At 40.7% G+C, this 14,230-nt stretch overlaps 1 protein-coding gene across 2 annotated transcripts in view; it reads right to left on the bottom strand.

The window, feature by feature from the left end:
- The window catches only part of FAM120C (family with sequence similarity 120 member C), a 123,081-nt gene that overhangs the window by 6,275 nt on the left and 102,576 nt on the right, over positions 1-14,230 (bottom strand). Inside the window, exons 11-15 of one of the 2 annotated variants that reach the window (XM_059386008.1) lie at positions 8,623-8,737; positions 8,032-8,241; positions 6,236-6,437; positions 2,381-2,519; positions 1,938-1,995 (exon numbers count right to left, since the gene is read on the bottom strand). In XM_059386008.1, the coding sequence (XP_059241991.1) occupies positions 1,938-1,995; positions 2,381-2,519; positions 6,236-6,437; positions 8,032-8,241; positions 8,623-8,737 (724 nt within the window). The remainder of the gene's footprint in view (positions 1-1,937; positions 1,996-2,380; positions 2,520-6,235; positions 6,438-8,031; positions 8,242-8,622; positions 8,738-14,230) is intronic. The other variant, XM_059386010.1, reaches the window with a different exon arrangement.

The raw sequence follows: 14,230 nt of genomic DNA, 5'->3' as shown, positions 1-14,230 counted from the left end.
AAGTCTCCTAGCAAACTTCCAATACCATAGTTTCCCTTGCAGCTTACACTTAAAGAAAGCAAGCTCTGGTAGAAATGGTTAAGAGCATATGCACTAGCGTCAGCCAGACCTAAGTCTGAATCTTGTCTCTACCAATCAGAGCTGTTATACTGCAGGGGAATCAGGACAGTAACAGGCTTTGGAATCAGCTCAGGCTGGAAGGGCAGCGCTGATATTGACTTGATGGATAATTTGGGGCAAGATGTTTCATCCCTCTGAGCCTCAGTATCAAATGGAGAATAATAAACACCTCACAAGTTTTTATTATAAGAGTGACCAGAAAAGAGTAACTGTACAATATATCACAATACTTACTGCAGAAAGTACTTGATTGAGACAAAGTGCTATAAATTCATACCTTTCACAAGATCTTTCACAGATCTTTCAGTATCTTTCACTCCCTCCCTTCTCCCCAGTGCCACTCTTTCGGTCATATCCACATAGCTATTTCTGTGATCTTAATTAATGTGAGTCAACCCCTGAGAGAGAGAGAGAGAGAGATCTACTCTTACTGTACCAAAAAAAAAAAAATTAGGTTTTTCAGACTGTATACCTAATGATCAGACCCTGAATCATGGTTAGTTAGTCAAGGCTGTATTACCTTATGGGAGCCTATCTGAATGACCAGTTTTCCTTCTAGGTATAATCCCTTATATCTTACTGAACAGCTTCTGGAAAAAGTTGAGAAGCTCTAGAAAAATCTCAAAGTTCTTGCTCTCTGACTTGTGTGGAGGACTTACCATTCTAGCTCCATTTTTAAAAAATTTTTTCAATTTATTTATTTTCAGAAAAACAGTATTCATTATTTTTTCACCACACCCAGTTCCATTTTTAGCTCAAAATAACATTAAAGCAAATACGTATCTTTGAGAAAGCATTAGACAATGGGGATTAACTGGATGCAGTGAGGGCTGGCTGTATACAGGAGAGCTAATTCGGGACTGAGAACCTATGTCAAAGCTGCTTTGCAATATGGTCTCATCAGTGACCCTTGGGAGGATTAGAAACTGCATGTAAAATGTCTAGTAGAGGGCTTGGTAGAAAGGGGGCATTCAAGAAAACAATAGCTCCTAGGGCGCCTGCGAGGCTCAGTCGGTTAAGTGACAGACTCTTGATTTCAGCTTAGGTCATGATCTCAGGGTTGTGAGGTCAAGCCCTGCAATGGGCTCCGTGTTGGACATGGAACCTGCTTAAGAATCTCTCTCTCCCTCTCCTCTCCCTTGGCCTCACCCCCACCCTGCTCATGAGTACTCTCTAAATAAATGAAAGAAAAGAAAGAAAGAAAAAGGAAGGAAGAAAGAAATGATAGCTGCTATACTAGGAGGAGCCCAGCAGGCTGAGTCCAATACAAGATTCTGGTTCAATAAAGATTAGGTTCTTCATGTCTGGGGAGAGGGGCATGTCTAATGAAGACCAGTGGAAACTGTGAGATAATTCAAGGTGTACCTTAGAGGAAAGTTTAAGACCATTTTGAGCCATTAAGAATAAACAAAACGGCAACATCTCCTTCCTTCTCATATTCAGCAAAGGCTGAAGTCCAATTTTCTAAGCATCTCTACTCAGAAAGCCCGAGCAGCTGGAAATCCCACTGTTAACTTCACTCTGGCCCTTTTGTGGCTGCATGTAGCACATACTATGGTAGGTACAGGTGTTCAGGACACAGGACCTGGTTTCTCTCCTGTGGTCTCATTCAGAGGAAAGAATGACACTCTGCAGCATTGCGTAAACAGCCTGGGCAGGCTAACCCTCACTAGATCCTCACTAGAGCAAAAGAATGAACTCAAATGCTGCGAGAAGCCCTGAAAACACAGTTTTCCATGCCTGATCTGATCTTTTGCAAGTTAGGTGAAAAGAGGAGGTATCAAACAGAAGCTAAATAATCTCAAAACAGGGCTTACTTGTTTGTTTCCTTTTTTATGTCCTTTGGATCCTCTACCAGTCTGTTCTTTTCCATGCCTGTAGAAAGTGAGGGGGAAAGTGATCCTGAGGAATACACAGAGTCCATACCCACATTTTCACTTAGTTAACTACTCACCTCCTCTAGGAAGTTTGACTCCCTTAAGTTAGGTGCCCTTCCTCTGTGTTACCACTGTAAACCTTTATCTCTCTTATTTCTGTATTATACTAAATTGTTCTGTGTCCCATGTCCTCCTCTAGAGTAAAAACTTTTTCATTGAGGCTGGGAATATAGTGTGTGTTTGCTGAACTAAACTGAAAACTGGCTTTAAAAATAGAAAGTTAGTTAATACCTCTTACCTTAATAGAAGTATTCAGTAGTTGGGCATTTTCCCAATGGCACCTTGATTGACATTAGCTCATATCAACCTACTGGAATACATACCCTTTTCCTGGCCCACCGACAGAAACAACTTGCATGCCAAAAGAGCCTCGGCCCCTGGAGGACCTACTACCAGCCCACTGGCCCACAACCATCCCAGCAATCTCCAGTTTTCCTCCTTGGGGTGGGATTGGATGGAGACCTGGAAAGACAGGAAGAAGGGCAGTAATGAATGCTAAATGCAAGGCAGGATAAGAGGTAGAACAAAAGATCCTACAGTGCCCCCTACTCTGCTTATTTCCAATTCTCTATGATAAAGACTCTGGGGGCGCCTGGGTGGCTCAGTTGGTTAAGCGTCTGCTCAGGTCATGATCCCAGGGTCCTGGGATAGAGCCCTGCATCGGGCTCCCTGCTCAGTGGGGAGTCTGCTTCTCTTCTGCCTCTCCCATTCCTCCTGCTTGTGTTCTCTCTCTCGCTGTCTCTTTCTCTGTCAAATAGATAAGTAAAATCTTTAAAAAAAAAAAAAAGACTCTGTGATAACAACAAAGGTTCATGGTGGAAGTGAATTTAGGGAGGGGGGTTGAAGATCTGTAGGACATCCACTTTGGCAAGCTGGGTGTGGACGACACATTTTTCAGCTACAGAGCCTGGCGGGCACAGAGTAGGCATGCAATATTTGTTGAAAGAATGAATGTCCTAAAATCTAGTTAATAGAAAATTATATGCCAAAACCACTTTAATTTTCCTTTCTTTTTTCTCTTTATTAAAGTTTAGTTGACACACAATGTTAGATTAGTTTTAGGTGTACAACACAGGGATTTGAAAACTATGGAGTCACACTCTACTCACCGCAAGGGCAGCTACCATCTGTTGGCATACAATGTTATTACAATACCATTGACTAGATACGCTGTGCTTTTCATCCCTGTGACTTATTCATTCCATAATTGGAAGCCTGTACCTCCCACTCCCTTTCACCCATTCTGTCTAGCCCCCCACCTCCCTCCCCTGTGGCAACCATCAGTTTGTTCTCTAATTAAGGGTCTGATTCTGATTTTTATTTGTTTATTCATTTGGGCCAAATGATTTTTCTTTTTCTTTTAAGTTTATTCAAATTCTAGTTACTTAATATAAAGTGAACCCCAACAACTTCTGATTCAAATACATACCATGACACAGTGGAGGCTTAGCCAAACAACCAAACTAAATGGAAAATAATGAAACTAAACTGAAAGCAATTTATAATTAATAAGCAAGAATAGCAACAGCTGAAAACCAGAACTAATTTAAGGCAAGATAGCATATCTCCTTAAAACAGGAAATTCCAACGCTGTATATACATATGAGCTCACCAGCACAATAGAGCTTTGTAATCTGGCACAAAAGGAAGCCTTCACAGAATAATTTTAATTTTAGTTTATGGAAAAAACATGAATGTTAATAATCCTTCGCTCACTTAGCAGGTCAGCAGTAAAGAGCACTTCATTCATATGACAGTGGGAGTCTAAGGAACTAGGGTACTAGCTAGTCCTAAGAAGGCTAGAAAGACTTGCCTTTTTTTTTTTTTTTTGTCTTTTATTTATTTATTTATTAATTCTTTCTTTTTCAGCTTTATTGAGGCAAAATTGACAAATAAACTTGTAAGACTGAAGGATACAATGTACTGACTTAAGTGTATGGGAGGATCAGTGTCCTTAGAATTTCTCCATGGTTCGCTGGTTCCATCTGAATCCAGGCAGATCCTGTTTGCTTTGAGTATGATTTTAGGTCACTTGAAGTTAATTTTTATTCTATACTAGCCTCATTACTTTGGGTACCCCAATGTTTATAGCAGCAATGGCCATGATCGCCAAACTGTGGAAAGAACCAAGATGCCCTTCAATGGACGAATGGATAAGGAAGATGTGGTCCATATACATTATGGAGTATTATGCTCCATCAGAAAGGACGAATACCCAACTTTTGTAGCAACATGGACGGGACTGGAAGAGATTATGCTGAGTGAAATAAGTCAAGCAGAGAGAGTCAATTATCATATGGTTTCACTTATTTGTGGAGCATAACAAATAGCATGGAGGACATGGGGAGTTAGAGAGAAGGGAGTTGGGAGAAATTGGAAGGGGAGGTGAGCCATGAGAGATTATGGACTCTGAAAAACAATCTGAGGGGTTTGAAGTGGCGGGGGGTGGGAGGTTGGGGGAACCAGGTGGTGGGTATTATAAAGGGTACGGAATGCATGGAGCACTGGGTGTGGTGAAAAAATAATGAATATTGTTATGCTGAAAATCTAAAAAAAAATCAATAAATGCAAAAACATTTTTAAAAAATAAATAAAAAAATAAAGTAAGATCATCTATAAATTAAAAAAAAAAAACAAAGAAGAGATGGGGCCAAGGGCACAGGCCCACAAACTTGGGAAATAAGTGGGTCTTCATTTTCTGAAAGAGGAAGGAAGAAGAGAAGGGGACAGCGACATTTTAAGATGCATAAGAGGGACTTTAAGAAATTTCATTCATGCAACAAGTAGGTGTTAAGGGCCCAGGAAGTGCCAGGGCCTCTCCCAGGTGAGAAAACATCTGGTGAACAAAACAGAAGGAAATCTCTACCCTAGTGGAGCTTACACAGGTGAGTCTCCTTATTCTCGATAAAATGTGACAGGCTCAAAGATTGGGCTGGGAACTTAAGAAGATGACAAAGTAATGAGGCTAGAACAGAATAAAAATTAACTTCAAGTGACTTGCATTTGGGGGATCTTATTGTGGCCTTTCAGGAGGCAAGAGGCTCCTCATGAACCACCAGTAACTGGAGACCACGCATCACTGGGAGCTGGGACAATGTAAAGGACCTCCTGAGAACTTAACCTTAATTAAGGCTATCTTCTGAGACACAATAAAATCAATGCACAAAAAATGAGAGCAACGATCTCTAAAGTCAGTTTCAAGGAATAGAATGAATGAATGGTCAGCTCCCTGGTTTATAACACTTGTTCATTAGCTGATTGAACAGAGCAGACATTCACACTGCTCATCTAAGTAGAGCCTTGAACTAAATATGCATACTGAAATTTATGAGCCTAAATTGAAGACAAACTTCAACTTCCAGCTTTATTTTTTTTAAATGATGAGCAATAGACAACAAACATTTCCAACCACAGCAATGACACTCCCACCTGATCACAGAACCTTGATATTTCATGTCAAAATGTCCCTATTAAAATATTGTGCTTTGCCAAGGTTGTTTGAATTATTAGGGTCACTATCTGAGCTACCTAAGCCTGACTGTCTATTCATCACTAAGCCACATCTCAGGTGTCACCATAATTTATACTTAGGTATGTCTGGGTATATGTGTGTCTATTTGTTTTCCCTACTAAACTGCAATCCCCTGGCGGGCACGGACTACAATTTATTTCTCTCTATGCTTCTGGAAATATGTCATCTACCCCCAGAGCCAAAATGGGTACATCAGGTATGGTTGTCTGTGGACACTGGTCATTTACTCTTACCTCCCATTTGGTCTTTCTGGAAGCTCCTATGTACATCTGCCTATGGGGAATGAGTGAGCTAACTGGCAACTATGGTGATCCAGTTCACTTGAGATATAGTTCTCAGAAGTAATAAAGTACCTCCTGGTTTCTACATCAGCTACTTTGTGAATTTAGTTGGTGACAGTCAAATCCTCAGGGACCAACTACCTCTATGGAGCATGGTCTGGGAAGTCAGTGGACTTCCTAGGCTACATCTAGGCCACACCTCTGTCAATAAACTCCTCTTCAAACTACCACAGCACAGCACAGAAGGTAAATTAGATAATACATATATAAAAAACCCCTGCTGATTCAGTATCTGGCAATAATTACTAGATAGACTACTATGAAACAAACTGAGGATGACAAATATCTCATTTTTAGGTACTGACCCGCAAATCCCCGGCTCCGTCCTTGAGGGGGGGGAGGCATTGAGCCCATGGCTCGGGAATAAAGTGAAACAGGGTAGAGAGAGGGCACCATGGGAGGCACAAAAGTAGGTGATGGAAGTAGAGCAGAAGGTGGTGGATGGTTCATGTTGACTCCTTCAAGGATACTCTGTCTCATCTTTTCCACTTTGGTTGCCAGGTCAGCCTTCAAAGGAAGAACAGAATTAATAATAGCAACCGCCGTTTTTTAAAAAGATTTATTTATTTATTTTAGAGAGAGATGGGGTGGGGGGGTGGGGCAGAGGGAGACAGAGAGAAACCCATGCCAACTCCACACTGAGTGTGGAGCCGGATGAGGGCTTGATCTCACAACCCGGAGATCACGACCTGAACCAAAGCCAAGAGTCGGATTAAACCAACTGTGCCACACAGACACCCCTAAAGCTGCCATTTTTTAAGTTCTATGTTTCAGGTATAGTACTGGGCATTCTAGTTAAAGTTTCACAAATCCATTGCCATTAAGAGAACTGAGGCCTGGGCTAAATGGCTCAAGGAGCCATACCCAGGAAAACCTGCCTGGCACTTTTTACATGACACCAAATGATATTAGCTCTGGCCAAGGGCTTATTAAGGCACAGTGACTAGGTCAAGGAAGACAAATATAACCATAAGTATTTACTGATGGTCTACTACACAACCAGAAATATGCTAGGTTATTTTTTAAGGGGGAAATAAGTGGGTCTAATTAGATGAATGAGAGAATAAAACCTGACATATGCCAAGCTTTATAACCTTTTCCTCCATACCCAGGATCAGAGACCATGACCTCTGTCTAGGATTAGTCCATGCCTCGAGGCCAGAGGTCAGCAAACCAGTTCTGAAAAGGGCCAGATAGGATTTGCAGGCCAAACTGTCTCTGTCACAACTATACAACTCAGCTATTGTCGGGGGAAAGCAGTTGTAGACAATACATAAATGAATGAATGTGGCTGTGTTCCAATAAAACTTGACTGGAATAAAAATTCCAAGTTTTGCATTTTGAGGTAGTTTGATGACTCCTGTTCTAGTCCCTAAGCTCATTCCGCCCAAATGGATAAAGAAGTAAGGGTGCCTTTCCTCATCTTTCTTAAGGTTTCACTGTAAAAAATCCCCTGCTTCTACTCTGTCATCTACTTTACCACCCTCTTCTAGTTCCAAACATAGTTCCTTTACAAAAGAGGGAGTTTGGGGAAATTGGAGGGGGAGATGAACCATGAGAGACTGTTGACTCTGAAAAACAATCTGAGGGTTTTGTAGGAGTTGGGGTTGGGAGGTTGGGTGAGCCTGGTGGTGTGTATTATGGAGGGCACGTATTGCATGGAGCACTGGGTGTGGTGCATAAACAATGAGTTCTGGGACACTGAAAAGAAATTAAAAAAATAAAAATTTTAAAAAGATATCACTTGCAAAAGTATATAACAGGGTTTTTTTGTATTTTGCAAATAAGGGAAATGAAATTCTAAGAATTTCAGGAAAGTCATATAGTGTATCTGAGTATTCTATGGGCAAGAAATATTCAGTAAGAAAATATGAAAATTTGAAGTTCATAAAAAATACTTTCCAACATATGATTTTAGAGCATGTACATATCAGACTCTGAGCCTTTGGGCTGATCCTTGACCAAGTGCGGTTAATGGCAGATATATTCTCCCACTTTTCCTACCTCCCCCTCTAATGTCTGTGCTCCCTTCCACCCTCTGCCAATTTATCCCCACGGCAGATCAGAGATAGCCCTTAGCAGCTGCCTAACTTGCTGGTACCTGGCCATCACAGAGCTCAATCAAGGATACTCGCTCTCGGCCCGCTTTAATTAACTTGCTCTGGAACAGCTTGCCATCGAAGTAAATCCAGGGACAGCAGTGCTCCCATGGGACTGGCTGGCCACAGGCATCATTAGCAAACAGAGCTGTGTCGACCCCACTCATGAAGAGGGCAGCAAGCTGGATCCCTCGGGCATCCAGTTTTTCAATCTGAAACCACCACAGACGAAAAACTACTATTAAAAACTTATTGTTATTGGTTACATTTACTCTTGTCCCCATTGTGTTTATTATTCTAGTTAAAGTTGAACATGTTGGCTTTTAATTACAGACATCTGAGTTCACTAGTAGCTTCAATCCATGACATTCCAGGAGATTGAAAGACACTCATTACCCGCTCCCCCCAAAAGACATCAACTTTAAAACTTTAAAAAGACACCACCTTGAGATACCTTTTTTTTGGCCTGTCAAATTATGAAAAAAATTAAAAATTAAAGACAAAAAAGAACACCCAAAGCTGATGAGGAAAGACCAAAAGGAAAGCTGTGAGCTCATAGAGGAAAGAATTTAAGTGAGGGAAGATCAAATCACCTTGAGTTCTTGAAGCTGATCAGGTTCATAAAGCTGGGTAGATACTGCCTGAGCAAGGAAAGTGTCAAGCTCATGGCGATGCAGGATTCGGCCACCAGGCCACTGAACCATGTACCTAGAAAATAAAAGCATCATTATTGAGCCACAAAAGCTCATTTACTCATTTCATAAACATTTTTACTAAGCTAAGAACCTATCATGGACCAGACTCTAGACTAGGTTCTGGCAATTCCAAAAGAATAAAGTAAAAGCATCTCTGCCTCTGGTTGCTTGCAGTCTGAGTGGTAGAGGAGATAGGCACATTCATCAACAATGACAGGAGAGTGTTAAGTACCAAGATAGAAGAATGCCCAGGGTGCTACACAAGCACAGAAGACAGCGAGTCTGGAAAAGTGAGAGAGGGAATCCTGAAAAAAAGTCAGTAGGAGCTGGGTTTCAAAGGGCCTGTGGAAATAAGTAAAACAAAATGGGGAGAAAGGATGTCCTAGGTTGAGCAAATAGTACATGTGAAGGCACATAGTTGTAGAGTTCAGAATGATACAGCAGGTTCCATAATGCTGGAGCTTAGCAGGTTTGCAGTGACAGAAGGCAGGATTAGAAAGTAGGCCAGACTATGGAAACCAGTATGGAGGTTCCTCAAATAATTAAGAATAGAACTACCATATAATTGAGCAATCCCACCTCTGGGAATATGTCCAGAAGAAATGAAAACACTAGCTCAAAAAGAAATCTGCAACCCCCATGTTCACTGCAGCATTATTTATAATAGCCAGACATGGAAATTAACTAGGTGACCACTGATGGATGAGTGGATAAAGTAGTTGTGGTAATATATGCAAATATAACAGAATATTATTCGACCATAAAAAATGAAGAAATCCTACCATTAGCAATAATATGGAGGAAACTTGAAGGTATTATGCTAAGTGAAATAAGTCAGACAGAGAAAGACAAATAGTATATGATTTCACTTATATGTGAAATCTTAAAAAAACTGAACTCCTAGAAAAAAAGATCAGAGTTGTGGTGACCAAAGGTGAGGGGATGCTGGGGGAAGGACGGGGGAAGGACGGGTTGAGGGAAGGTGGTCAGAAGGTACAAACTTCCAGTCATAAGATAAATGAGTACTAGAGATAAGGTACATAATGACTATAGTTAACACTGTTGTGTGGTATATAGGAAAGTTAAGACAGTAGCTCCTAAGAACTCTCATCAGCAAGAGAAATTTTTTCTTTTTCTTTGTATCTATAGGAGATGATGGATATGAACTAAACCTATTGTGGTAATCATTTCACAATACATGTAAATGAAACCATCATGCTTGTACTCCTTAAACTTATACAGTGATGTGTATCAATTTTTTCTCAGTAAAACTAAAAAAAAAAAAAAAAAAAGGCGGGATCATTTAGTGTCTCAAAAAACAAAATTAAGGAATTTGGGCCTTGGTTCTGAAAATGTAAGAAGACACTTAAGGATTATCAGCAGGACAGTGATAGTGACTGACTCATAGGGCAAGAGACAAGAGGCATGGGTACTAGTTGTGAGGCAACTATAGCAACATATGGCCGAAGAGTTATGAACAAAAGCACTGGCCCAGGGATGGAGAGGACCAGGGGACGAACATAAGAGCTACTAATGAGATAAATCCATAGGATTTGGTCATGCATGTTATGGAAAGGGGGTAAAGAAAAAAGAGGAGTCTAAGATACCTAGAATTCTGGCTTGGGCAGATGGCTAGATGATGGGGCCATTCCCCCAAGACAGGAAATTCACTAATTAAAAGAAGTAAGTACTCATTGATGAGTATTTGACCTGAACTTCATGAACTGAGTATGTTTTAATGTTCTAAGCACAGAAAATGCAGAAAGAGGAAGAGAAAAACGAAAAAAAAATACATCTATGTCTTTGTCCATAGCTTCCTGAAGACCCACAAGACAATGATGATTCACATTTATTGCAGCTGTGTGAGAAAGCTGGCATTTAAAGCAAAGGCTGGTCTCTTCTGAGTGGCTCATGGAATGAATTCCTGGGGACTCTGATCCCATTACTACTACTAGGAGGCAGTATGGTACCCTGAAAAGAGCCTGGGCTCTGCAGCCAGGCACCCCGCCTTTGAATCTCTACCCTGCTGTTTCCTCACCCAGAATGATCACAACAGCCCAGAGAATCCTCCTGCCACTACTCTTTCTTCAAGCGCAACTGTCATTTCCCTGAACTCAAGGGTATTTCTGGGACTACAGGACATGCTGACAAGTTCTGTTGCTTCTTTACAAACGAAGTTCTAAATGACTGGGCTTTCCAGGAGGTATCCTCCTGGGCCACAAATAAAGAACGATTTCTACCCTCTTCCCTGTCCACATGTTCTCCCTTTAGAAAATGTATTTATATCTTATAATCTATTTTACATTTTTTAAAAAAATATTTTATTCATTTATGAGAGAGTGAGAACAAGGTCAGGGAGGAGCAGAGGAAGAGGGAGAAGCACACTCCCTGCTGAGCAGGGAGCCCAGCATGGGGCTTGATCCCAGGACCCTGGGATAGTGACTTGAGCCTAAGGCAGAAGCTTAACTGATTGAGCCATGCAAGCACCCTTATTTTACACTTTTTGATGCTATATTATACAGTACACAATTCAGAGCTTTTATCTTCTCTCAATATAAAATACTCTCCTTTGTCAGTGTTTTTTTGTCTTGGGAACTATTTTATTAACTAATACCGTTTCTTTCTTTTGATTTATACTTCATTGATTTACCTTTGCCCATTCTTTTATTTTTAATCTTTCCATCTGATTTTGTTGGCAAAATGTGAAGCAAAAATAGAAGAAAATGAACAGAAATGCAATTATAGTGGGAGACTTTAGCATACTACCATTAAGCTTTAACATGTAAAATACGCCTGAAATACATTTAAAATCACAGAAGATTTGAGCAATACAATAAATAAGGTTCAAATGCTTGGTTGATTTTGTACAAAGAAAACATATTTCTTTCACGTGGCCATGTGAGATCTCATGAGATCTAGGACCTTGTCTGTTTGGCCTTGTCTATTGTCTTGTTTCTTATTCATATTTATTATACACTATCTAACATAGTACATGGCATAGAGTAGGTATCAGTAAATATTTATTAGGGCACTGACTGAATGCATCAACCAGGTCATGGGGAAAAAAAGCGCCAAACCAAAAAACCTCCACAAAAATCCTCCAAAGGCAAATTGTACCAGTCATATCCTGACTACTATGAAAGAAAAACTGACCTAAAGGAGCTCCTAAAGAAGTCAAGTGTGGGAAACAGGCAGGCTCACTGAAAGACAAATGCAATGAGAGGGATGTGACTTTACAAGTTGAACAGGTTGTTTTGGGTGCTCTTTAAAAAGAGTGACTAAATTCACCTGGGAGAATCAGAGAAGGCCTCACAGAGAAGAGAACATTTAATTTCCTAAGGATGTGAGATTTTTGGTTGGCTTGGTTGATACTTGTTAATGTTAATTTGCAATTTTTCACGTTTCTCTGACTCTAGCATGATGCATGGCAGAATGGATGTGCAAAAAATGTTTGCTGAGGGGGAGGAGTCAAGATAGCAGAGAAGTAGCAGGCTGAGATGACATCAGGTAGCAAGAGATGAGCTAGATAGCTTATGAAACCATTCCAAACACCTACAAATCCAACAGGAGATCGAAGAGAAGAAGAGCAACAATTCTAGATACAGAAAATCGACCATTTTCTGAAAGGTAGTACCAGTGGAGAAGTGAATCCAAAGCGACGGGAAGATAGACTGCAGGGAGAGCGGCCGGCTCCCAGCAAGAGGCAGAGCAACGGAGCACAAAATCAGAACATTTGAAAGTCTGCTCCACTGAGGGACACCGCTCCAGAGGCTAAACCGGGGTAAAGCCCACGAGGGGAGAGTGTGGCCTCAGGTCCCGCGGGGTCACAGAAGGATCAGGGGTGTCTGACTGTTACAGAGCTCGCAGGTATTAGAGCAGGGAAGCTGGATACAGAGACAGAGCTGAGGAGTGAGCTCTCAGCTCAGGGTCACTTTCAACCATAACCCGTGGAAAGGTCACTGCTCTGTGAGTGGGGTCCCCACAAGATCCGGGGAGACCCCCCCTGGAAGAGCTCAGAGATCTGAGTGGTCTGGAGACTCCAGGCAGAGCTGTGTGCCAGAGACAGAGAGGCTTGGTTGCAGGCTGGGTGAGCTTGGAGCGCAGCTGAAGGCTGGGAAGACAGGAGTGATTGAGTGCTCTTCTCTGACGGCACACTGAGGAGTGGGGGCCAGAGATTGGGAGGCCGCCATTTTCATTCCCATCCTCTGGAACTCCACGGAAAGTGTTCAGGGAACAAAAGCTCCCAAAAGCGAACCCGAGCAGATTACTTAGCATGGCCCCAGGTAAGGGAGGTGCAATTCTGCCTTGGGTAAAGGGACTTGAGAATCACTACAACAGGCCCCTCCCCCAGAAGATCAAGAAATCCAGCCAAGATCAAGTTCACTTACCAAGGAGAACAGTGGAATTCCAGAGGAGGAGAAAGCAAAGCATGGAATTCATGGCTTTCTCCCCATGATTCTTTAGTCTTGCAAAGTTAATTAATTTTTTTAATTTAATTTTTTTTTCTTCTGATATTTTTTTAAACTATTACCCTTTCCTCTTTTAACGATTTTTAACTAGTTTATCTTAACAATACCTTTCACTTAAAAAAAAATCTTTTTTGAACCTTCATTATTATAGTCAGATTTTATCCTTCATTTTATCTAACTTTATTTTTTGTATACACATAGGGATTTTTCCTCTAAAAAATCTGGGGTACAATTTCTTCTAATAGATCAAAATACACCCTAAATCTCACACCAGGCTTCTTCTAGTCTCCAGCCTAAGCAAATTCTCTCCACCTTCTTTTTCTTTGTTTTCCCAACCAACTTACCCTATCAACTCCTTTTTTTAGAAATTAAAAAAATATTTTTTTCATCTTTATAGTCATATTCCATCCCTTCATTGTGTTTACCTTTATATACGTTTTTCATTCTTTAAAATTTTGGGAGGTAGTTTCTTCTAAGAGACCAAAATACTCCCGAAATTAAGTGGGTAACCCTGTTTTAGTCACCAGTTTAAAATATTTTCTTTTTTATATTTTTTATTTGTTTTCTTTTTTAAATTTTTTTTTTCTGAACTTCTTTTTTCCCCTCTTCTCCCCCCACGAGTCGGGGTCTCTTCTGATTTGGTTAAAGCACATTTTCCTGGGGTCTTTGCCACCCTCTTAGTACGTTATTTGCTCCTTCATATATTCTTATCTGGACAAAACGACAAGGCAGAAAAACTCACCACAAAAAAAAAAAAAAAAAAAAAAAGAACAAGAGGCAATACCAAAGGCTAGGGACCTAACCAATACAGACATGGGTAATATGTCAGATCTAGACTTCAGAATGACGATTCTCAAAGTTCTAGCCAGGCTTGAAAAAGGCATGGAAGATATTAGAGAAATGCTGTCAGGAGAAATAAAAGCCCTTTCTGGAGAAATAAAAGAACTAAAACCTAACCAAGTTGAAATAAAAAAAGCTATTAATGAGGTACAATAAAAAATGGAGGCTCTTACTGCTAGGATAAATGAGGCAAAAGA

Source organism: Mustela nigripes, chromosome X (genome assembly GCF_022355385.1).
Source record: "Mustela nigripes isolate SB6536 chromosome X, MUSNIG.SB6536, whole genome shotgun sequence".
In the NCBI taxonomy this organism is placed as follows: domain Eukaryota; kingdom Metazoa; phylum Chordata; class Mammalia; order Carnivora; family Mustelidae; genus Mustela; species Mustela nigripes.
This window is presented reverse-complemented; position numbering and strand designations above follow the sequence as displayed.